The sequence below is a fragment of the Diadema setosum genome, chromosome 17, assembly GCF_964275005.1.
Source record: "Diadema setosum chromosome 17, eeDiaSeto1, whole genome shotgun sequence".
Lineage (NCBI taxonomy): Eukaryota > Metazoa > Echinodermata > Echinoidea > Diadematoida > Diadematidae > Diadema > Diadema setosum.
In genome coordinates this window covers 3,575,095-3,602,008 of record NC_092701.1, presented here as the reverse complement: position 1 = coordinate 3,602,008, position 26,914 = coordinate 3,575,095, and the positions used below count along the sequence as shown (strand labels likewise).

Sequence of the window (26,914 nt, the reverse complement as noted above, 5' to 3'; positions counted from 1 at the left end):
AAAAAACACACAAAACAAAACAAAACAAAACAAAGGCGTATTGCGTACAACATTCCATACAAAACACACATTCTTTGTTAGTGCTCATTCACTCCTACAGTATCAACGTCTTTGCATTCCCCATTCAGCAATACTTTGTGCTACGTAATGGTCTTTGGAATACCTGTTTGGAACAGCGCTGTAAGTACAATCAAAATACAGTCAACCTTGCCTATTAAAGTTGAATCTATTCGGACTAAAGAAATGGCTTCAGCTCAGAGAAAGTTCAACTTATGAGGGATCATAATCAATAGATTATAAAGAGAAGAGACATGAAAAGACCTTCAACTTAGACAATTATTTGATTTGTGCAAGATCGACTTTAAAGCAAGGTTGACTGTACAACAGTAATCATATAACAATGCAATTAGAAAAATGCATACACTGTACAAAGATGTCAAACCTTTGAGGTAATTCTGCATAATGCCTACATGTAAGTAGCACACACAAATCTATTGGGAAAATGTGCATATTAAAGAAAATGTAATGCCTCATCAAATTTCTACACTACTTAGTAAACAAAATCCTGAGCAAAATGGACATGAACCAAATTGGAGAAAACCCCACTCTGTCTCAAATGGTTCCAATAAACACGACTTATATCCATAGAATAATGCAGTTTAGTTTTGTTTATAATCAATGAAAATAAGAGAGTTGTGTAATAGTTATCAAGTTTCACATTGTCATGAAACAGAGATATCAGGTATGATCTAATGTAAGTTTCAAATCTCATTTCTTCATCTATATAAATCACTCTGATTTAAAAACAAAAACAAAAACAGTCCATTCCTGCCCTGCATATCAGACAGAAATTGAGAATTTTTCACTATTGAATCTCTGTTGAGTACATGTCCAAGTTTGACAAGATTACAGCATTTTTGGTGGAGGACAGCGCCATGTGCTTTAGAGTCGGCAAATGGAATGATTAGCATGGAATCTCACCAATTGCTCTAGATATCCCACAGCCAAGGCCACAGCCAACAGACCTCAATGACTCCCACACTCTACTTGTGACATCATCTTCTTTGACCTTTGACCTGCAGCAGAATGGCCAGACTCCAGTCTATCACCCTGTATCACAAGTGTCTGTCCCATTCAGCCTCACTGAGCAGCACTGAAGCATATCCTACCTGCCATCAGAGGTGCCTGATTTCTTCTGCATGAACTTGTTCTTTGTACCTTTGGGAAAACTGCCCATACTGAAAGACAGTAGATAGATCATAATGCAGATGACTAAAAGTTAAAGAAACACATCAGTGCAGACTTATGCACTCACCATGAAATACAATTATATCACTCCGTTAATGAGTTACTGACTTTGACTTTGCAAAATTCAGACTTCCTTAGTATACTTTTTATCATGATTTCACATAATTCTGTACCCTTATACGTCATTTTGATACTGAAAGACAATAGAATACTGAACTTGCAATTATACACAAGATTACAGAAACACATCAGCGTAGACACTTGCACTTACCATGAAATACAATCATATCACTCCAGTGATAACTTCCTGACTTTAGTATTGAAAATGCAAAATTTCTTAGCATACTCTTTATCATTATTTTACATAATTCTGTACCCCAATAAATCATCTAGATAGGACAACAGCATCCGGTACAATATTTCATAATCTGCCATACTTCCTGTCAAATGCATCTGCATCATGGCAATCTACCATACGCCAACTCTTGTTCTCATCTTTCTCTTTTCTAAACTTGACCCTACCCTCTCCATCTCCTCACATCCACATGTCTGTAGGGTAACATTCTACTGCTGAAAAGCCAATAGGTTCCTCTCCTACTCCCTAGTCCATCTTTCTATTGCAACAACTTGTCTTGTGACAATAGCGAGCTTCAGATCTGTGATGCAAATGCCAAAGACAATGCTATTAGGCTAAAAATCATATTCTTCACATGCACGAGACAGCTTTGTTCAACCCGGGAGGCTGTCTCATCTTAGCGTTTGCATCGCAGATCTAAAGCTTGTTACTACCGTACTTCTCCCAGAAGTCAAATTCTCCCTGTCCCACTTCATTCTCTTCCCCTCCCTCCCACATCACGTTCTCACACCAAATTATTATATCTGATCGTTTCCTAGCAACTCCTCTTTACCCATCCACAAGTCATCTTTCCCTCACATCCATCTGTCTTGATCAATAGTATGTGACCGACAAGCTCAAAACCTACACAAAGACGCAGATTAGGATTCTCTGTTATGGACCAAAATAAGTTGTTTGGGTCGACTGACACAACTATCTCAAGTTCTTTCTTACCTGGGAAACCAATATTTTCTCTACCTACTGTCAAAATTTAGTGTCTTGAAACAAACCAAAATGAAGATACACATTTTATTAGCAGCTTTTCTGCAACATGTTTTCTTGGCTATTCCATTGCTTTCCCTTAGACATTCATTGATACTTCTGCACAGCATGCCCAAGTGACCCTAATCTTTAAATCTTTTTTCCCCCTCCCTTTTCTATGAAACTTCACCTCCTAACTCTCACACATTTCAATCACTTTGGAATAGGTTCAAATGGTCCAATTTTAAAAAGTTATATAGCACTTAAAAGCTCAGAACTTACTCTTTTTAATAAATTATAGAAAAGTGGAAATTCATTTTGGCCTACATTTTGTGGGCTTGAGCTATGTGTAACAGTCAGTTTGTTCCTCTCTGTCTCTCACCCCCATTACCCCCATTCACCCTAATCCCCTTTCCCTTTCACTGACCTGTCATGAATGATGCAATCCACTTCAATCTTCTCCAGTTCCTCCCTGACGGCAGCATTGGCTGTCCTCTCACCCCAACAGGCCAGCATCAGACCGTTGCTATGGCAATCCTCCACCAGGGCGGGGTTATGTAAGTAGTCTTCGCAGTGGCCACAGAGTCCCTGGGAGATGAAGACAATTTTCTCATTGGTCTTATTAACACTTATTTGCCCAGACACTTATCCTTACCAATGTTTTTCATAAGCATTCAGCAGTCCATCAAAAACTTGATGGAATTGTAGATTAGCATGTCAACCTTGATGTTAACAATTTGCCTCAGTCCAGCATGAAACCCATGGTTATGACACAATATGGATTATTCACAGGACAAGGAAATGTCTATTTATTACCTCTGCCTAGGAGGGCGAAGGTTGTTTTCTTTTGTTTGTTTGTCTGTTAGCAAAATAACTCAAAAAGTAGTGAATGGAGTTGAATGAAATTTGCAGGAAAAGTTGATAATGACACAAGGAACAGATGATTAAATTTTGGTAGTGATCCAGGAATTTGTAAGGATTTTGAAAGGATTTTTCAATCTTTTGGCAGATAGGGTCAATAAACTTAGGAGTTGAAGCTGCGCGTATTTGAGGTTTGCATACGCGCTCTTAAGCACATGCTCTGCTCGGGCGAGGCAGCGCTGCATAGCTGGAAGCTGATGACGTAAACAAAAGGCTTCAATAGGGCAATTTTCAGCATGCATGTATAATGGGTGATAATGAGCTGCTTAGTGGAGGTCCGTGTTCAATGAGTGCTTTTCTAGTTGACAGTTACAGGAGTAGTTTCCAGACATATGTGCCAACAGACAAAGAAAGCACTCCAGTGTGCATGCTAACTGGCAAACAAAGCACCATGAGGGTTAATAACCCTGTCGAACAGTGTCCTTGAATAACTTAGTTGAAATTTGACCGTACCTAAACCAGGGGCGGATCCAGGGAGGACCGCAACCGGCGCAAGCCCCCTCTTTATTTGTGACCCGCTACAACAAAATGATCCTAAAGTCGGGCGAGGTCGATTATTTGAAAATTGCATGATATAATCCCCTAATCTTTCAGCTTTAAATTGATATATAACACATTTTATAAAGATAATCGGCTGCGGAGATATCGATGTTTAAAAGAGAGCATGTCGAGACGTCTGGAAAATCACTGTTTCGAGAAAAGCGCCCTAAAAGTCTTCCTTTCGACGCAATCGCGATCAAGGAACACGCAAGTCAGTGTTCACCTCTGGACAATAGAAGGTAAGCCCTAGCAACCCCCGAAGAGTTCATTCAAGCACATCAGCGTCGGCGGTCTCCTCACCAACCAATCAGTGACCAGGATGTGAGAAGCGGCTGAGCATAGCGCACCCCGCCCGCACGCACCAGTCGACTGGGCAGTGTGCGAGCTTCACGCTTCGGTTAGCAGCAAGCAGCAAACTGACCAATGAGATCACTCTGGTCGTTGTTAGGGGTGGAACCTATCTGTGGCGCTCAATCCAAATTTTCGAACCAGTTTCTGCTTCGTTGAAACGCCAAAAAACATGGCTCAGAAAAACGTTATTTTTTGGTCTTTCCTTTGATCATTTTGCTTCAAAATTTCGAAAGATGATAGAAGACATGTTAGACTCCAATAATATATCAACATCAGAAAATCGTAAGTTTTGACCAATTTTAATGCTCTGACTTCAAACACGATTTTCACGGCTTCGACCGTGCGCGACTTTAGGACCTTTTTGTCGTAGCGGGTCACATTTTTTTGTTGAAGCAAAAGAAATAAAAAGAAAAAAAATGGGGGAGGGGTGCGTGCGCCTCCCCCCCCCCCCCTTTAATTTTGTAAACACGCCCCCTCTTTACGGAATTCCTGGATCCGCCCCTGCCTAAACCAGATGTCACAAAAATTTGAAGCAATACTCTACAAAAACTTCACTTTTCCCTGCACAGATTGTACACAGCCTGCATCTCTTCCTCATACCCTATAATTTCTTATTAGCGTATCTAGGGCTTTTTGTGAATTCATAATGGATGCTCAGAAGTAGAAAATAAAAACAAAAACCTTTCAAATCAATTCTACTGCAACAGTTGTTAACAAATAAATAAAACCCATTGTAACAGACTGACAGCTAACTCCCTATCCACTTTGTCTTCGTACATAAACCTACACAGCAATAACCATCTATAATAACTGCACATGCTTATCATTATATGGACAAATTTAGAAGCAAAATCTGTACAAGACTGAGATGACAATATCATGGGATTGGCCTTGCCACATTCTCAGCAAAAATAACAATAATTAAAATGTTTGGAAGATGTAGATGACTTCCATTCATGAGTTTTCAACAATGAAGCATTGAAGCATAAAGCACTCACCAGGTACTGACCAGACATCGCCGTTAGGATGCACCTCTCAACAGTGACCGATCGAGGGTCAGTATACGCCTCATAGAGGTCGGTGGGTCCAAAGTTACATAACATCACAGGATACTTGGACTGCTTTTTTTGGATCCTGAAGTGAAATGTTGAGGGGGAAAAATATGGAAATCTGTATCCTTGAGACCTTCACGGGAGAAAGATGTCCACTTGGTAGACTTGAAGAAACAGAGGGAACAAGAAATTATCAAACCTAAGCAAACACAATATTTGTTTTCTTCTTTCGAAATATCATCTATCTTTTTTTTAAAATGCCAAGACTGTCTGCCATAATGAGAGGATTTCATTGGTTGTGTGAGTATACCCCCAAAGAGGTTCGGGACAGTAGGCCTATTGGAAGAAGAAGAAGAAACGGAGACATCGCAGAACACGTGTGCAATTTTTCTACCATTACTACCATTTGCTTTCCATGAACAAGTTTGACAATTGAAGAACAATATAATTCATAGTCCCACACACCTGTATTTCACAATATACCAGAGTTTCAATCTTGTTTTTCGAATGTGCATAATCATGAAAAATAGGACTTTCAAAATCATTATGATATTACGTTAGGATTTAAATTTCCAAAAACAAAATTTAAATTCCAAATTTTCATTTACGACATGTCATAATTGCCTAATCATGATATAGATACTTACATCTCACACATGTCAGGGTTGAAGGCAGAAAAAAAGATTCTCCTGTTACCGCCATGCTTCAAGACGACACTAAGGATGGCATCCAGTGATGAATTCATGTCCATTGGTGTACCCTCGTACTCCCAACCAGATTTCTTCAAGAAAGGGGTGAAAGTTAGATATGATTTTATTTGAAAAAAAAACAGTGACAAAGTCATCTCTCATCGCTGGCAAAATCATTATATCATTACCATTATTATGATCATAATTCCCAGAATCATTATGATTTGCAATGATGTACTACAGATGAATGACACCCACATATATGTACAACATGTACTACATGTGTGCTACAGAGTAATGACAACAAGCACTCTTATCAGGGGCCATGGATTTTTTTTTTTTTTTTTTTTTTTTTTTTTGGGGGGGGGGGAGGGTGGGCTGCAGGCTAATGGGTGGTCACGGGTCAAAATACAATGTACCTCAATGAGTTTTTGTGATTGTCTGTTTTTGTTTGTTTGGTTGTTGTTGTTGTTGTTGTTGTTGTTGTTGTTGTTGTTGTTTTTGTTGTTGTTGTTGTTGTTGTTGTTGTTGTTTTTTGGTTTGGGTTTTTTTGTAAGTTTTTTGTGTGTTTTTTTAAGGGGGGGCGGGTAAGGGCTGCAACCCCTCTGGTTCGGCAGTCTCTGATAACGCAGCATGGTGCAAAAATGCTGAATACCACTGGTACTCACCTCACATTTCATGGGGTACTTGATTTCTATATCAAAGCCACATTCTTCAGGTACTCTCTCTAGAGCCTGGATGACAAATAAAGGAAGTGAACACAATGCCAATTAAGATTTTACCATTACAGGTACATGCAAAAACCTATTAAGTCTTTATAAAAACAGTTACAAAACTGACAGCTCCTGCATAGTTAATACTGACTTCAATGTATTTTTGCTAAAGATCAAGCATACCTATGTGGTCTGTATCCTCTTTACCCCTCTCATTCCCCCCCCCCCAAAAAAAAAAAAAATAAGAGTAGAATGTCTGCCAATTCTCACAAGCAAAATTTGTCTGTGCATGCTTGATTTTCTTTTCCTGTTTCACTGTTCTAGACATTAGGCAAATCAAATCGTCGCTTGGGCGACAAGACCTCGAATCTACAAAATGTTAAATGCTCGGGAGAGCAAAAAAAAAAACAACAACATGGCAGCCAAAGCACTGTATCAAATGGGAGAGTCTTTCCCCTGACATGCTGTGAGGACTTCATTTTGGTGTAAGACAGCTAGGATTTGCACAGAACATCACTTAACTGATTATCTGACCATTAAAAAAAAAAAAAAAGGCATTTTCACCAAAATTTCAGATACGAGGTCTTGTTGCCCAAGTGACGAAATGATATGAGAGCATCTCACTTTATTAACCCATTGAGGACGGACTGATTTTGCTACAACACGCACTTCCCATAGACACCTGCCCGAGTATACTCGGGACTCGTCCTCAACGGGTTAATGGCATTGGTTTCTACTTCACTGAGAATGTACACAAATCTTCCTCCTCTTCATGAGGTTGATTCTTATGTACGTAGTTAAAACTGAAAAATCTGCATTAAAACGCTGATTGTACTATTAAAGGCAGGGAATCCCATTTGCATGCCTTCAATGAAGAGTTGTATAAATACAGTGGTATGTTGAAGAGAGTATCATTTTAGAAACTCCCATAAAGTACTGAAAGTGGGAGGTAACATTTAGAACATTTTTATTGACCGTTAGATTTTGAATTGAATTTTTCTCGGGGCCCATCGTAAATTCCAGTACAGTTCTAGGCTACCTTTGCAGACCAATGCACTGCATGTGTGTCCATCATGTATATTTTGTGAAGAAAGTTCATCAAAACTTCCACACATTTCTATATACATTCTTGCCACACACTCTACATGTTATTACATCAGCTCTTATACTTTTAGATTTGTGTTTATAGATAAAAAAATACAGAAGACTGCAACAAAAAGGCTAAAGTGTGGCTGACACACAGAACTACTGAGTAGTTGAGTTTTGTGCATTATTCAAATTGTAGATAACTATTGACTTCCAAATTTCTCAGCAGTGGCCCAAACAAGTCCCCTGAGATTCATATTTAATGTTTTGCTGCATTTTGGGAGGTCTGTAAAAGGTATCCCCTACCTTTAAAATCTGATACTAACTTTGAAGGCAATAGAATTATCACTGTGCAATTTCTGACCAAGCAGCTTTCCTAGCTGACTCCTCACACACATATCTATTATGTCACCCATGCACAATTATTTTACAGAAGGAGGATTCAAGCAAAGATAATGTCTCCAATTAAAAACTAAACAAAATAAAACAAAAACACTCACTGTCTGCAGCTTGCTGAAAGGCAAGGCATCCTCCACGTCAGGTACCGAATTCTCACAGACAAATTCTGAAAAGGATGAGAAAATTTTATGTTACGATTGTGATTACTTATCAATTGGTTTTTGTTTTTTGTTTTTTGATAACCAATGCAAATATATGTGACATTTGGTTAATAACGTGGGATCTAATGAGAAAATATGTCATCCATGAATGCACTTCATTTGTCACATACCTGATGTTCTTGATCCATCCGGCTTAATGACAGGATTCAGTTTCTGTAAAAAAAAAAAAAAAAAAAAAACTAGAAATGTCGCTACGGCGACTGGTGTATGCCTCCGCCATAATACATGATTCTCCTAATAGGTCTATAGTACAATGTCTTGACAACGTGTGATGACAGTTTCACACAATTGGCAAGATATTAAAATGAAAGGTTTTGCCACAAATGTGCTGAATGTTCACTTTCCTAGAACTAGGTTCAATTGGATGAATGATTAAAACGTCAGAGTGCAGGTATTTGGGGGAACTGATGATTTTCACTTGACTTTTGACCCTTTTACAAGTTTATGCATTGAGTAATTTTCAAGGTATTGAGAAAAAGTATAATTTCAGTATCAAATGGTAAAATAGTATTATCGAAACCTGGCCTTTGACCTTTGACCCCACAGTTCCAAAGAGAATCACTGTTAGGTAGAACATGCATAAATATGTAAGTTTCATGACAATACCTTGAGTTATTTTTGAGATATGGAGGAAAAAGTGCAATTTAGCACTTTCACTTGACCTTTGACCTTTTGACCTTTGACCTTTTGGCAAGAAACTTCCCACAGAATATATATTGGATTATACATGCATACATCAAGTTTTAAAAAAATCCTTCAGGTATTGCATAAATATAAGGAAAGTAGTTATATTTTGAGGAGTTGACCTTGACCTTTGACCCCTGACCTTTGACCCATGACCCCCAACTTCCCTAGCTAATCACTGCCCATCGGTACAAGCATATATACTAAGTTCCATGAAGATATCTTGAACCATTTGCGAGATATGGAGAAAAACATGAAATTTCAATTTTTTTTTCCACAAAATAACCTGTGACCTTTGACTTTTGACCCTGTGACCCTAAAATCCACGCAAAGTATCATCCCCCACGGATATACCCTCATACCAAGTTTGATGCAAAACCACCACACGGTTCTTGAGATATCGACAAAAACAAAACGGGACGGACGGACGTACGGACGGACGGACGACCCGAAAACATAATGCCTCCGGCCACTTCGTTGGCGGAGGCATAAAAACAGATTCAAGATTTAAGGAAAAACATGACATTATGTTGATATGAAAGCTCATCTCACCGGCAAAAAAAAAGCAGATTTTCGTTATCTTAGCAAGAAAAAAAAAATATGAAGGTGAGAGTAACATGAGACCTTAGCACCTTAGTCAATCTAAGGTCCAGAAACGGGAAATTACAAGAGAATAAATACAAAGTACTGAACCATGAATTTTATTTGTAAATCACTGAATTAAAAAAAAAAAAAAATGAAAATATAAAAAAGGATATTATATTGGTTGATAGTTAATCTTGAAAGACACACTTATGACACTTAAATCTCAAAACTGAATCTCTGATGTATGACAAACTAATTGTTATTCATCTTCACAAAATATATAAACAGTCTTTACATCAAGCTGAAGTGGAACTTTAAGATGTACAGCACTGAGCAAACTGCTTTATTTATCTTTACCTGCACAGCCAGAAGGTTTTCATAGGTTGTATCTTTGATGGGTAGAGTGGTCAGTACACTCTTTTGGCCTCCTGTAGACTGGTGGCAAGTCAAATAACAAAGGGAGAAGATAGTTAGACTGCGGCCACACTATCAGAAATAATCTTACTTTTGTCAAACAGAGCAATGGAACTGATGGTGTCTAAACTCATCTTTGTTATCACACAAGAATGCAGCTGGTGCTTTCAACTAATTCACTTAGGAATCACCAAATAATGACCCTATTAAACTTACTAATTTTGCTATTAAAAAAGAATGAATCTGATGCTCCTAACTACTCACAATAAGTCACTTTGTCATCACAAAGTAATGAGGCTAACTCATTTTGTTGTTAAAGAGTGTGAAATTAATACTTCTAACATACCCATATTGTCATCACTTACTAATGATACTTCCAAATCAATGATTAATATTCCTACACTATTTACACACTAATTTTGTTATCACTAACTGATTGGCTAACTCATTTTGCCATTGAATAAGGCAGAACTGATGAATGCTAAATAAATCGCTTTGTCGGCAATGGAAAACTAATGTGTTTCTAACAATATGAACAGGAAAAATAACATGCAAAACTATGGGTAGCAAGGACAGAATACTTTAACCTGTTGAGGACGGACTGATTTTGCCACAACACGCATTTCCAATACACCCCTGCCCGAGTACACTCGGGACTCATCCTCATCGAGTTAAATGTTCCTTTGCCATAGGATACTGACTCTCACAAACATATAGCCTGCATCTTACTCCTCCCACAAATGAGACAAGGAATGAGTGTGTTGTATTCACATATTAAAGGGTGTCTACAGTTCTGGTTGAGGTGAGGATTTAGCTTTTAACGTTTTGCGAGATATTCAGAAACCACTCTACGAGATGACAAAAAGCATGCAATTCTAAGGGGTATCAAAAGTTTATTTGATGAAAATCGGTTTTGAAATGGCTGAGATATCCAAAAACAAGGTGAAACAAAGCGATCCTAATAAAAGGCGTGGCCTGTCGCCTTTTATTATTATCACTTTTTTGGATATCTCAGCCATTTGAAAACCAATTTTCATCAAATAAACATTGAATCCTTCTTAAAATTACATGCTCTTTAATATTTCATAAGATGTTTCTCATTATCTCACTTTACGAATGTTCAAATCATGAATCCCCACCTCAACCAGTACTGTACAATCCCTTTAAAACCATTGAACAAGCCAACTACATTTACCACCACCTCTGGTAAAAAAAAAAACAAAAACAAAACAAAAGCAAAAACAAAACAAGAAAAAAATGGTTTCTCTACCTACTTCAGGAGTGCAGACAGTCCATCATCAAAATCAGGGACACACTGTGTGGGTTTTTGGTTGTTGGGTTTGAGGGTTGTTTGCTTTGGGTTTTCTCTTTTGGTAAATCGCGAGGGGGGGGGGATTTCACAACCTTGTGTCAGGACAAGAAGATACATCTCATTTTTCAGGGAGCTTCCCGCAGAACCATGCAGCTCTGATACTTCCGTTTTCTTTTCTGTTCAGCTCTTTTTTTCTCTCTTCTTCTTCTTCTTCTAAAGAATAAGGAGCACAGAACTCACCTCCATCATACAGAGGGAAAACTGGAAGTCATGGAACAAGACAGGAATGCCATCTTTGGTGACATGAACATCAAACTCCACGAAGTCTGCTCCCTAAATATGTAACAATATAAATGACATCAATCCAGGTGAGCTACAGTGCACTCCCACTATATCAAACACAGTTATAACAAAAGTCCGGATGCAATGAAGTAAAATTCAGGCCCCAAAATTATCATCTAGATATCTTTATACACTTTATTTGTTCGGACATACCAAATTTCAAAATAACGGCAGAAAACTGCTGGTCCCAAGGATCTCGTTATAACCAGAGTCGCCTGTATATCATTCCACACATATTTCAGCTATATAGTTACACACAATTTATAATCATACTATGTCATCAGTCTTATTTCTTCATGGTATGGTGTAGGGGCCGCCAAAACGTTTTCAAAAGTTTCTTGAATTTTTTGAATTTCGCGAGAGCAGAGATTCAAGAAATTACAATGCACACAAAAGTTGTTGTTGATGCTACAAAGCATTAGACACCAGCGTCAAAACTGAAGAATGGCTATGAACAGATAGGCCGAATATGTTTTGAAGACCTCATTTGAATATCGTACTGCAATTACCACTTTAGTCTAGTAATATATTGGACTTGAACATTTTGCCACTTACATGGTACGCTGCTTCTTTTAAAGAGTAGACAGTATTTTCTGGAACATTAGAGGTAGATTCTTCATCCCTTACACTGGAAGACACGATAACAAGGATGAGTCTAATGAATATGACTGATTTATTGTTGAATAGACAAGAAAGAAAAAAAAATTACCATGCCATGAAATAAAATACTACACATGCATGGTATTGTATAAACAAGAATAAACATACAATGACCAGAGAAGATCCGTTAGTTTAGCATGACCCAAGTAATTACACTTTTAGGATATTAGCACAGCACGAACATATCTTTGAATAGAAATGTAATTCTCTGAAAGATACTGACAATGTTTGAATGAAAATTTCAAAATCATACCTCTACCCTACCTGACAAACCTCATAGTTGTTGTTTTATAGAATATTTATGTATGTAACAGAGAGGTATTCTTGCCGTTACTCTCCATGAATGAGATTGGATGCTAATCATCCATTAATCACTGACTCTCTCCTCCCTAATTTGTACTTTCGAACAAGGTCTCTGCGGACTTGAGATGGCAAAACAATGTATCTACATCCAACTTCACTTCCAGTTAATCGAGCTTGAAGTTTGGCAAACCTACAGCTCTTTTTCTGTTTTCGTTCAATACTTCATATCTTACCCTTGCAGGAGCAACACTATCAGTAATACAGTGCATGCATACAAATTGATCTCACTAGACCCTTTATTTTTAGAATAATTTGCATTTAATCAAAACATACATTGTTTTGCCATCACAACAAAACCACAGTATCGCCATTGATATGGCAAAACAATGTAAGTCTCGATCACTGGCGCGCATATAATGTATTACAATGTCAATATGTGCGTGCTTCTGCAGCCGCGCGTGGTGCGTAGTCTACTGTATTACAAACAGGGAGATGGCAAAACAATGTATTGCAAGTAGATACATTGTTTCACCAAGTCCATGCCCAACGTGTTGAGCAGGGGCAAGCGTATTGCCGCTTACATTGTTTTGCCAACAAATTTTGAACAATTTCCAATGGGAGGGAGCATCATATCTCAGTAACGGAATGGGTTCTGATTTCAAGATTTGGTCAAGATTTAGATTATCCTAAAATAAGCTGAAATATGTGACTAAGTCAATTTTCATGAATTTTCTACATACATTGTTTTGCCATCTCAAGGCTGTCTGGGACCAAATAAATTTGCATGTTTTCTAAGACTGCATTTACGTCTGTTTTGATGTCTGCCTTTTTGCACTTGCAATATTGTGCATTAATGTTTATTTACCTTTCAATTTCACTGTTGCCTCAAATGAGGCATAATATTTGGTAGCTTCATCACTACTAAATATATCTGCAGTCAGAACTGTGAATTATGTAGGGATATGAAAAATTAAATGGTCAGACATTTGAGCAAGCTTGCATAAGAGCAAACTGGCCTTTCTGTTTTAAATACTAAAGAATTTCTGCTATAAAGAAAGAGTACACTCGGTGTGTATGGAAATTGTGTGTTTGTGTTAGAGCAAAATCAGCTCACCCTCAATGGGTTCAAACAAAGTTTTAGACCAATCAACCGTTCTGGAGTTGTAACAACTCTCACCTTTTCATGAGTGAGTGATCGCACATTGTCCGTCCCATGCCTCTGTGGCCAACGTTGAGGGCGCCATTCCTTTTCTTCCAATGTGTCGCATATGATACTTGGAAGCTGTGGGCCTCTGAAACCTCCAGTGGTTCAATGGCTGCATAGGAGACTACAAGTAAAATAATAATAATAATAATAATAATAATAATTGTTTTGGATATAAACTCCAAATTTTATTGTCCAAGAAAGGAAATTCTTTTTGCCCAATTGATCGTGGGCCCGGCAGCCACTGAGCAGCGCCAGATCGACGTTGCTCTAACCTTTTCAACTGTTGAACGGCAAACAAGGTAGCAGCAACTCCCATCTTTTAACGTCTTTTGGTATGACGCGGCCGGGGTTTGAACCCACGACCTCCCGATTGTGAGGGCAGCCGCTCTACTCACTGAGCCAACACATCGGTCCACAGTCAGTCATACTCCTGGCTAGTGACTGGAAGTTTAGCATTTTCACAAGTAGTCATTTTATTGCTTGATGGTTTGTTTCAAACACTGGGTACTGATAATTGAAAGTTCCTTACAGAGTCATAACTCCCCTTCAACTCAGGAAAAAAAACCAACAACTACGGTATTGCAAACAAGCAAACAAGTGTAAAACAAAAAAATAAATGCATCCACACTTAAAATGGCCACAATCTTTTAGTGATGCAACAAACATCCTGTACCAAAATAAAACACTTTATCTTCATCTCAGAAGTCGTGACATTGTTCCATATAGTCACAGCACAAGTGTTTTCTTTTTTCGTTAACGAAATCATTATTTCGTCGACGAAATGACTGATTTTGTAATGAAATAGGCCATGTGAGACTTGGCGCTCCACACAAATTGTCCATGGTTTAAAGGGATAGTACAGTATTGGTGGAGCTGAGGATTTGGCTTTTAACTTTTTGTGAGATACCAAGAAACCACTTATGAAATGGTACAGAGCATGCCATTCTAAGAGGAATTCAAAGTTTATTTGGTGAAAATCGGTTTTGGAATGGCTGAGACATCCAAAAGCAAAGTAAAACAAAGCGATCGTAATAAAATGTGGGTCCCACATTTCATTAGTATTGCTCTGTTTTGGGTATCTCAGCCATTTCATAACCAATTTTCATCAAATAAACACTGAATTCCTCTTGGAATTACATGCTCTTTCATATTTCATAAGAGGTTTCTCATTATCTCACCCCAAAATGTTAAAATCCTGAAGTTAGGTCTCAACCAAAACTTTACGATTCCTTTAAACCATAGGTCTAATTGTACCACCTTCGTGAATTCGGGCCATTGGGTCTCACCTGATATTTTGACACCAAGAGGAACACCAACATTGTCAAAAAGATGCAGAGGGACCGAGCCGACACTCTGAGTGAAGCTACTGCTCACCAACCAGCATTCACCAATCAGGGTGGTCTCCCCCTTTAAGCGCTTGCCCTCGCTATGAGATGGGGATGCACTGGCTTGCAGCAACTGGATCATGAATTTCTGAAATAAGTCAAAAGAAATCATTTGAAAAAAGAGTTATAAAACTTATCGAATGAGAGGACGGTGAAATGAGACTCTGGGTCCCATTTTATGTTACATTGATGATACAGGTAATGAATCATGAAAATGCTGGTAAAATGCAGTCTTTGTGTTGGATACTGTTCACATTCAATGTAGATGAAGATCATTCATTTCCATTCACAGTAAAGACTGATAGACAGGAACCACCCCTTCAAAATGTTCTCACGCAATGCTTTGTTACAGCAGGCCTATTCAAAATTGCACTTCATCACATCACATTTTCATCCAGATAAAACAGGATGTCTTGATTTATGATTTAGAGAGCTTACCACATCATGTCCTGCTGCCAGATTCTGAGTGGAGAAGGTCAAGACTTCAGACATTGCATCTAGCGGCTCACCGGACGTGGCTTGCTCTCGAGGTATGTGGTCTCCCAGGCGGTGGTTCTATGGCAATGATTGTCATGGCAAACACACACAAACAAAACAAAAATATAAACATTAAAGGTCCTGTTTACCTTTGGGATCAGTAATTTGAAAAATAATCAAGATATCACATTTGATGCATATATGTAGGTCAGTTGTATCACAAACATCCTACCATATAAGATTTTTGCAATAACGCCTAAAATATACTCCAAGGAGATATCACTATTTTTCTCATTGAACCATAACTATAGACGGTTTAGTCTGAAAACATTATTATGTCTATCGTTCACATTTTGTATTTTCAACAATACTTACATCGATTATACTCATCTGGTTCAAATTTTTACATTGGTTGTTTCTATCCCTAACTCACATTTTAGAACTATTTTGAAGCACTAATACTGGGTTTTTGTTTCATCTGCAAATGGTAAATTATGCCTTTAAAGTAACAGTCGTTTTGGATGATGAAGGGTATTTAACATTCAAGCCCCCTTGTCTCATAGTGTTTGAACTCAATAAATCACCCTCCATGCATTCAGGGAATGTACCAGGAGAATGCTGTAATTTGAATTATCTATGATGAGGGTAAAAAAGCAATTACCCTCATTTTTTCCCAATCTCCTTCTGCGTTTGTTTTGTTTTGTTCTTCTTTTTTTGTTTTGTTTTTTTGTTTTTGTAAGAGGCAAAGTGGCTGGGAGGCTAGTATATCTGAATTGTCAAAGGCAAAGTGAAACATGGAGTGCATGTTGATGTTCAGTTTCATCATGGAAATCAAGGAGTTCTTTTTCATAGCTGGACACAATCCCAACTTGCTACCCCAACAGAGGTGCAACTGGGCCATAAACATAAACTGTCATAAACACCCTACATTCTTAACCCCAGGAAAAGTACCAGAAAGGGACCTGCGAATCTGACACACCTGAGCAGCACACTTTGCATTCATGGTACTCTGACTGAGGCAAACTATTTCGAAAATCTTGAAATTTGGGGATTGCTGAAGGTAATATCCTTGGGCAGCACCAAGTCGCTACATAGCGCTCGCCTAATTGCCTGGGGCAAGTAAAAATCGAAGTCAGGCAAGCGTTTTGGAACAATGAGAGAAAATGCTTGCTGACATTGGCATGCAAACAGTACTGATGCCATCTTTCCCCTCCCCCTCCCCCCAACACATCTACAGTACACATTAAGTCAACCGTACAGTTCAAGCCCACAGATAAAGAGTGTCGAATAGTGATGCAATACAATAATTTAATTTCAGCAACTTTCCATCACTTACATTGTACATAAAGAAGACCCAATGCAATGCAACACCAATACCAGAAACCTAGATCTAAACTTTTATGACTCCAATGTGTTCAAGCGTGCAAATCAATGTGTATGTGTGCTGTTTATTCAAATGATTGTGACTCGACTTACAAATGTTTTTCTATTCAAATCAGTTTCATAAATTTTAGGACTTTCTTTTCTTGCAAGAATCTAAATTTCTGAGGATCCCTGTATGGTTGAAGTACGTCTGAACCTCCTGGACACCAAGTAGACTAGTCGAAAAAAACTAAATCCTACCTGGCTTTTACAAAGCCTCATTGTCAAAGCTAATATCTGATCAGGCAAACAGACTGTGAATTTCAAAAGAGCAAGCCTCAGGCTACTCAACCACAACTCCACTGTCTACACTGCCTACAACAATGAACCCAGCAAAGCAATCTACAGCCCTGGTAACCTTGGTCCCTTTCACGATGAGGGATGATTTATACTGCACAAAGAAATCACATGCACATTATTTTATAACCTCTGGCTTGTGGCCATGTTACATTTCGGTCTTACACCACTTTGGGGAGGGGTAGGGATTTCCTTTCAAAAGGTTGCATCAGTATTTTCTACGCAATGGGACCCCGAACTGTACAGGTGGGGAAAAAAAAATCCCACAAGATAAGAACTCACTGCCACTAGTATTGGAATGGATTCGTATGGAGACGTGGTATCCACAGCAGTGACCCGAATGCTACATGGCGTACGGCTCAGGGAGGATGTGAGTTCGGTGAGCGTTGACTTGTCAAACATCAGTTGAATTTCGCGAGTGTCCACCAGCCAACCCCTCTGTACCTTGTTCTGTCCATCTATTTAAGATTTCAAAAAAATGAAAAGTTTGCATTTTTCTTTTTTGTGGTAAAAATAGCAACAACAAAATGCGGAATACAATGCAATCTACATTGGGATCACAGAATGAAATATGAGTCTATGGAGTGTAGCTGAAGAACCATTCAGAGTTTCTATCTGCAATTTAGCATCCCAATAGGAAATGCACAGGCAAATATGAATAATATTAAGTCTTCGTGTGCCACGTTCCCACGCCTGATTGAGTCAGTGGCATGCCGAGCTCGCATATTTTGCTCAAACACACGATCTCGCCCAAACCGATATATAAATCACCAAATGACTGTAAAGTACAATGGATGCTTCACCAGGGAGTCTGTTCCTAAAACATGTAGCTTGCGTTGCCTCGTGTTTGAATATCTAGCAGTGTTCCATAGAGGTTTTTCGAATGAATTCTAATTTTCTGTTGTGGTTGTGTCTGCAAAAAAACATTCCTTCCAGACTTGGAAATGACCACAGCACAGCTATCACTGCACTGGCCATTTGTGAGAGAAATAATCATCTAGTGGAGTCACAAAATTTACACTGCAGCAAGGCTCAGAATTTTCTCTCCAAATTTGTGTGATGTATGTCTGCCATAAACGTTTCTATAGAGGGTTTCCACATGGCTTCGAAAGAAACAAATGTTTGCCAAAAATGATAAGTGCATCGCAGTCTCAGAACAATGGGGCACACAGGGGTTTACACCATGGCACACGAAAACACATGATGCACATACAATGTATACAATGATGACAAAGGTGGACATACACATTTGTATATGTTAGCAAAGATGCACACATAGATGCACACATTTGTATAATGTTGACATGCATGATGATACTGTTGACATAGATGCACAAACTGGAGTTTTACTAAAAGGGCATATTATTGTGAAATCTCCCACTTTTCTTTTCAACCCCCCCCCCCCCTGCAGAAAAAGAGAAAAAAAAGCTATGTCTGCAGCAGACAAAATTACAAACCCTCTATGCATTCATGTATTTTAACATTTTGAACAATGAGGCATACAAATATATTCAGGATCAAACAAAGAGTGATGAAAAATGAATAGTATGACCCTGACAAAAGATCAGATGAATAACTCACCATAGGTACCAAATGTTTGTAACTCAGTGTGGTACGGGATGTCTGCATGGGGAGACAACAGAGAATGTACGAGTATGACAGTACAACAGAAAGCAAGCTGGATCTGAGACATCATGAAATTCTCTTAAAGGGACTGTACATTCATAGTTTTGGTTGAGGTGAGGATTCAGCTTGTAGCGTTTTGCGAGATTTTTTAGAAACCACTCTATGAAATGTTAAAGATCATAGAATTCTAAAGGGGAATCAAAAGTTTCTTTGATGAAAATCGGTTTTGAAATGACTGAGATATCTAAAAACAAGAGATCCTAATAAATAGAAGTCATGGCCTGTCAATTTTATTAGTATCGCTTTTTTTTATATCTCTGCCATTTCAAGGCCAATTTTCATCAAATAAACATTGAATCCTTCTTGAAATTACATGCTCTTTTATATTTCAGAAGAAGTTTCTCATTATCTCACAAGAAATGTTATAAACCTAAATCCTCACCTCAACCAGCACTGTACAATCCAATATCAGAATCTGTTCTCTCCATGCTGACATTTGCAATTACTATTAAAAGACACGCATAACCTAACTATTTTTGAGAATCTATCTATTATGTAAAATACATAAAATTACACTTAATAGGTACTAACTACTACAGTGGCTCATCTGTCAATGAGTAACTTCTTTAGCTGGAAAACCACATAAGTGCAATAAAATTTAATGTAAGAAACTCTTTTCTTCTTCTAGGTGTCTTTCTTTTTTTGTCATTGTCACTTCTCAATCAGGGGAAAAAATGCTATATTGGAGCATATTTCATCTACCTGCATGGGCCTTTCTTGCACTGATACATCAGACATATTTATACCGAGGACAGAAACAGCTACCTGGTACATAGTAGAATGTAAGCTCTATACAGCAAATTAGTGGTTGCCTAAGCTTTGTGTAGTCTATTCAAATATCCCCTTTTAAGAGTCTTCTTAAAACCTATTGAGGATGAACTGATTTTGCTATAACATGCATTCCCCATAGATGCTTGCCTGAACATACATGGGACACCAAGCTAAAAGAAGAAAGTACGACAATCATGCCATAATCATGCCATATGTAGAATCCATTCTACAGGCAGAGGAAGTACAAGGAATTTGAGAGTATTCAAGATTATCGATACAAATTGATTCCCATACCTGTGACCGACATGTGACGAGGGACAAGACCTGCTTCCCACTCATGTACGACAATCTTTGATTCAGGAAGTTTCAGGAAGCTACAAACAGCATATCGGTAGTCAATTTTAGTGTTCTCTGGTACATCAATAGTAAGCGTCCACCTACATTATAAAGAGAGAGAGAGAGAGAACAGAGAGTTAAGTTGTTTTCCCCATAGTTATCTATGGCAAACAAATTAGTTCATCTTGAAATCCTGCTGGCCAACCAGACATACTACCTTGCAACTTTTAAAGTCAAGAACATAAGTGTACAAGACACATTGTACACAATGTGGGTATAGATGTAGGATTTTTTTTTTTTTTTTTTTTTTTTTTTTTTTGGGGGGGGGGGGGGGGGGTAAACTGAAAGAAAAGACTTATCCTTTTCTGAAGTGGTTGATTTTGCCAGAAACCCCTTCCAAAAGTATGTCTCACTACAAAATAACAATATATGACATGGTCGGCACCACATTTTCAAAAGTGGGAGGAGGAAAAAAGAAAGGTCTTCAGTGCAAAAACAAACCTTACCGCTCTTAAAGGTTTTGTTCTTTTCTTTTTGTGTGTGTGTGTGTAAACAAAGTGGGGACGGAAATTGAGCTCATCAACCAACCCTCTATGACCAGTATAAAGAGAAATCATACAATGATGTGCAGTCTTTTACTGAATGAAAGGGGGAGTTGGGGCAGAGCTTTAAACTGCTTATAAATCCAATAGCAAGTCATTGCCAGCTAGAGTAAAATGGAATCAAAATCATCACAATCTTGTACTAGTAACACAGCTACATGTAAGAACATGTACAATGTAGGAATGACAAAATATGCACCATTTATGTGGGCGGTTGTGGTATGCAGAATATTTAACCATATATGGTCTTTGTGACTCTTCAAAGATTGCCAGAACCTAGCCTTGCCTATGGATGGTGTGGCTCCCTTCATACATGTATAGGATCTGAAAATCTAAGCGAGGCTTTGCTATCTGTTGATTTCTCACCATTAGGTGCAATGTTTTAACTACAATTCAATTTTGCATACATTTATGCCCTTTCCAATAACCCATTAAAGTCCTGGAGTAATTTTTTCTGCAGAAATTATCACCCTGTCCTTGTCAAATAACCAAACTTGTTCTTGAAATTTCTGCATGATAAGGTACTGGTACCATCTATATACTTGAGAAAGTTTGTAGTAAATGGTTAGGATGTACCAAAAATTACTTGAACTCATGAACAAAAATTTTCAACTCTACCTAGAGTATAAAACACTAACAATTCAAAAGTAAACAGTACTAAAAAGACGTCATCAACCATCTCCCCCCCCCCCTCAAAAAAAAAAAAAAAAATGTAGTGGGGGGGGGGGGGGGGACCAGCGATGTGATGGGCAAAAATAAAAAATAAAGCAGCACTCCTGAGTTTAAGGCATGTACCCCATCTTCAAGATGCTATTTAATTGTTGTTTTGGTTTCAAGGGCTTGTATCACTCAGAATTGAGTACCAGTATTTACGTCAGTCTCTTTAAGTCTCTCAGCTTGCTCTTACCTCTGATCAGCCTCGTCTTTCTTCAGAGCCTGAACTTTTCGGGCCGACCACAGACCCAGAGCTGGGATATTTCCAGTGACGCACAGCACTTCACCTTCCCTCCTCGCCTCGAACCCAACTTTGAACGTGACCGTCGGCATCTTTCCAACCTTTTCTGTGCCACAGTGCGTCTAGCTGCAGCTCAGAGCAGATCAGCTCTAGAGAAGACTGCATGAGAAATGAAAAGAAAATTTATGATAAAACATATGAGAAAGGAAAATCAATTTGAAAATGTGCACTAGCTGCTTCTTTACCTGTGACCGCACCAGCGACCCCAACACATTCTGGTTACGGTGCCCCAGGGTAATACTTTACCTTTAGAGATCTATTTTACACATTACAACGATTAACAAGTTATAAATAGACCTAGTTCATTTTCATATTCCAGAAACCCTAGAGGTGCAGAACAATTCTTGCCTTTCTTGTATTGTACAACAGTCATCACAGTTGATACGTACTGCAAGTCTATGCGCGATACTCAGCTCTGACTGTGTTTATCATTAATATTTTTTTTCACTGGCTTAAATCTTAATAATAGAAATAGATTGTTTTATTCACACACAGACATTCATCTACCTCTGCTCGAGTGGCCCAGACAGTCAGAAAGCAGACACTCTCGTTCTCCTTTTGATATAATAATCATTATGTTTTAATGAACCTGACCTGCATATAAACTGACATGGTAAGAAGTTAATGTTAGAATCTATGCAGAGCCCTAAGCTAATCAACTTGTAAACAAAGCCCTTGGTCTTGCTACTTGGCTACATATATGTGGTCATTGGTGGCTAGCTGCTCAATTCAATGCACACATGGTGCATAGAACCTACAGTGTATTTGAATAACTCGGTCTTGCTACTTGGCTACATATATGTGGTCATTGGTGGCTAGCTGCTCAATTCAATGCACACATGGTGCATAGAACCTACAGTGTATTTAAATAACTCTTTATGCGCCACGTTCGCACGTCCGACTCAGTCGACGGCGTGCCAACTTCGCGTACTTATTCTGCTCAAACCCACAAACCCACCCAACCTGATCGATAAATCGCCAAAATACTGCAATGAGTACAATGAAAGCTTTTCTCGCGCTTCCTTTCGTCTCACACGTAGCTTGCATTTTATGTGGTGATTGACTATCAAGCGGTGTTCCCTAATAGATGGAATTGCATAAATTCTCAGTTTATGTTACTATTTTGTGTGCAAAAGTCATGCCTTTACAGTAATGTAGCTACTTAACTGTAGTCATTTCAAACAAAAACCATCATCGATTTCTAATAGTAATACAATTGTCATCAAAGCAAAGCTTGGCATTTTCTCTACATCCTTGCTCACTACATGTCCAGCTTAACAGAAATCTAGTTTTAAAATCAGTAACATAGATTTGAAAAACAGAATGTTTTCTCCAAGCATGAATACGTCGGTGTCCTAGATGTAGAATAATGTGGCACACAAGGGGTTTCCACCATGGCACATATAGTCCATGGGCCAGGCCAGATATTGGTACCACCTGAGGTGGCAAACCTTTGTGGTGTCATTTTGATTGTTGAGCATAAATGCTTATTAAGCTACAATCGTGTATGATAGCATTTCCAAATGAGTAGCTTAGTCAGGATATAAGTACTTTTAACCAATTTGGTCTTGTTTTCATATCCCTATACTTCTGAGTTGAGACTACCGGTAATCGCCATACAACGAACAGCCCTGTCCACAGGTGTTCTGCTGTAAACGCTGTGCTCTCTAGTCTTTATTCAAGACAGCGAAGGGAATATCCAAAGGTTAGGAAACAATGTACATCCCTGTCTCTAAAAAAACAAAACAAAACAAAGAAAAATAAAACAATCCCTTCTGATGTAAATATTGCAGTATTTTGATATTTTTCAACTAGTCATAAATTTCCAGTGAAATGCCAATTCTACGTTATTCAATTTTGCTTTATTTCCAGCCAATAACAAAAGATTTAAATGCAAATGCAATGAACACTATGTAATAGGCCTTAATACATTATGATGAATAATACCGTAAATAGATATAGTGACGTAAAAAGATTGATCTCCTGAAAAACAAGGCTGGAGAAGGGTGGATCACTCAAAAACATACCACCAATATTGTGATTTAGAATGAGAGGGGTTTTTTTATAACTGATGTTCATCATCATATGCATTGTTACTCCAAACATCCAGAGTAAAACATGGATGGGGTGATCGTGCTTTCTCCGTTATAGGAACAAAATTGTAAAATCAGTTACCTATTCAGCTTAGACTCCAACCCCAAGCACCTTCTGATCTGGAGATTCTCCCGCCCAAAACCCCTAGCAAACGGGAGACTCTAAGTTGATGCGTGCGAAGCGCGAAGTTCCTCGGGTTCTAGATGCTCTCTGGTGCTATCTAAGGCTTATTTTTTTCAACATACAATAGTAATAAGTAAGAAATCCTTTCCAACGGGAGACACAGAGCCAGGGCGGGAGAAATTAAATCTCAAGCGGGAGAACGGGAGATTTTGCAAAAATGGGTTTTCGGCGGGAGATCTCCCGTCGAAAACGGGAGAGTTGGAGTCTCTGATTCAGTTAATGCAACTGTCATCCACTAATTCAGTGTGTAGCTTATGCATGGACTCATCTTGTGTATAAATGATAAATCCTAATTACCCCAGGAAGTGCCTGAAATAAATGAGTTAAATCTTATATGAAGGTAAGAATGAAGGACTTGGGTCATTCTTACATTCATATTATAGCACCCTCTCTCGTCCTTCTCTCATCTCTTGATAGCAGAATATCATGTATATGAATCAAAGAACAACCCAAGTCCATATGATTCAAAGAACAACCCAAGTCCATCACACAAAATGGCCTCTCCACAATTAATGTAAATTATGTTAATTGTCATATGTTCTAATTTAATGTTGCCTTCCCATCGCAGTTAAATAGAATATTATTGGACAAATAAAAAAGATATGAAGTTTTTTTTAAGTTTACTCGAAATGGTGTTCCATGGACTTGGGTCGTTCTTACATTCAGATACTCAATTGTATTCTTTATCTGGTATGTTTGTTTGTTGCCATTTTGTTCTCTTTTGTCATGTTTGAACATGTGCTATTTACATGCATATCTTTCTTTTCATTTTTGAAGTGCCATGAGCACTGAAAGGTGGAATTGATGTGCATGATTTAGTATCCACTAGTATAATCAGTGATATGTTGAGGGTACTACATGTAGTAATATAAAAAATAGCATAGACCATGCTTTTTTTTTTACTAGGCTGAGGACATCCAAACTACATATGAATCTGATAAATGTGACAGCCCTGTAAATTTATTCTTTTGTGCAGTGTTTACCAGAATATCATACATTTTTGTGTTATCATTGTTTTCTTGCATTGGCAAACACCCTTTTTTTTTAATGCATGCAAGGGTTATATGACTGGACCAGACCCTATCTGTATATTTCAGTTGATCTTTCCACATTCCAAGCAAGTTTAATCACATAGCAGTTTATAGTAGTTTGGGCCAACCTAGCCCGACCAGACGCTGTTAATACGCTGTGTGAATAAAACTTTACAGCGACTTCGACTGGGCTGTGAACTGCGACCAGCAGCCCCATACGCATACGATATCAAATGTGTATACCACTGTTGGGCTGTTTGCAGATGACTGCCTAATCTATCACAACATCAGGTCAGAAGAAGACAGCGAGCAACTCCAGGGAGACATCAAAGCACTGGAACGATGGGAAGCCGACTGGCTAATGGAGTTCAACCCCCCAAAATGCCAGGTCCTCCATGTTACCAACAAAGGTAAACCCATCATGACGTCATACACCATTCATGGACAAACCATCATGGAGAAAGCAGACACTGCAAAATATCTTGGAGTCTACCTCCATGAGAAGCTCAGCTGGAACCACCACATCAACCAAGTAGCAAAAAAGGCTAATTCCACCAGAGCCTTTCTCCAGAGGAACATCAGATCATGTCCACAGAAAGTCAAGGTGCTTTGCTATTTCACCCTGCTCAGACCAGTCCTGGAATATGGAAGCATAATCTGGGATCCCTTCACCCAGGCAAACATCATGAAACTGGAAATGATCCAGAGAAGGTATGCACGCTTCGTCTGAAATGACCATCACAGAACAAGCAGTGTCACAGCCAAGCTTCAAAAACTTCAATGGCCATCCTTGCAAGAAAGAAGAGCACAGGCAAAGGTTGCAATGATGTACTCCATTAGGACCTCCATGATATCCATTCCCCCAAGAGTTCTGACCCCATCACTTCCTCATTCAAACAGGGGACACGACCAGAAACTCCAACTCCAAGTACCATTCACAAGAACACAAATCCTCCAAAGAAGCTTCTTCCCAGATGCAACCAGGCTTTGGAACTCATTACCCCAGGCCGCCGTCTCCTGTACCTCTCTGTCAAGCTTTAAGAGAGAGGTACTCAAGACCCAGCTCCATTAAGACACGGATGCCTGTTTTTAGCCGCACATAGTTCCATAATCCAGACACTTATATGCCTGCACAGCACAACGGTACGAAAATACACCTGACAGTGGCCTGTACTTATAGTGAAGAAGAAGAAGTATGGGGCTGCTGGTAGCAGTAAAGCCACACTGGGCGTAGCTTATATACTCTTTGCTAGTATTACTTTAGTAAAGGCCAACCTGAATACAATGACTATTCAACAATTCAGCAACGTTAGCGCAACCTTCTTAGAATTAAAATTATGAATTTAAAAATCATTAAATTACACTGTAGCTGTACGTTTCTTTTCAAATCCTTTTCACAGTTTCATACATCCAGAAAGTCTAGTAGATCTTCACTTTTTGAGCTATGATAGGGTCCAAACATACCCCTGGCCCCTTGCATTAAGCATACAGTAGAAAAAAAAGGAGATACCAATTATGCAAGAAAAAATGCTAACACAAAAAATTAAGTGTGGGACTATTATTGATGGACTGTGTGCCTCCAGTGTTCGCGACGGGGCGGCGCGGCTACAACTCTGTCAGCTATAGGAAACACGTTTTCACATTTTTCACATTTTTTTTTTTTATAACGAGTAAGTCTCAAGCACTAGCTCTTTTTAATGCAAGACACAGTGAGCAAACAATGGAATCAAAATCGACAATTCTTTAACTTACTTTGTTTTGACTCCCCTCCCCAATGATCGCCCAGCAGACC

General features: G+C 38.6%; 1 protein-coding gene across 1 annotated transcript; it reads right to left on the bottom strand.

Annotated features, from left to right (window-relative positions):
* Positions 1–1,109: 1,109 nt before the first annotated feature.
* LOC140241102 (glycerophosphocholine phosphodiesterase GPCPD1-like) lies at positions 1,110–26,914 on the bottom strand. The gene is made up of 18 exons (XM_072320869.1): positions 26,875–26,914; positions 21,707–21,913; positions 20,156–20,298; positions 18,986–19,027; positions 17,687–17,862; positions 15,647–15,763; positions 15,110–15,296; positions 13,794–13,944; positions 12,209–12,281; positions 11,552–11,644; positions 9,943–10,020; positions 8,427–8,469; positions 8,197–8,261; positions 6,566–6,631; positions 5,856–5,989; positions 5,155–5,290; positions 2,772–2,932; positions 1,110–1,238 (listed from the first exon to the last, which is right to left on the bottom strand). The coding sequence occupies exons 2-18, from the start codon at positions 21,844–21,846 to the stop codon at positions 1,166–1,168; spliced, it is 1,878 nt and encodes a 625-aa protein (XP_072176970.1). The 5' UTR covers positions 21,847–21,913; positions 26,875–26,914; the 3' UTR covers positions 1,110–1,165.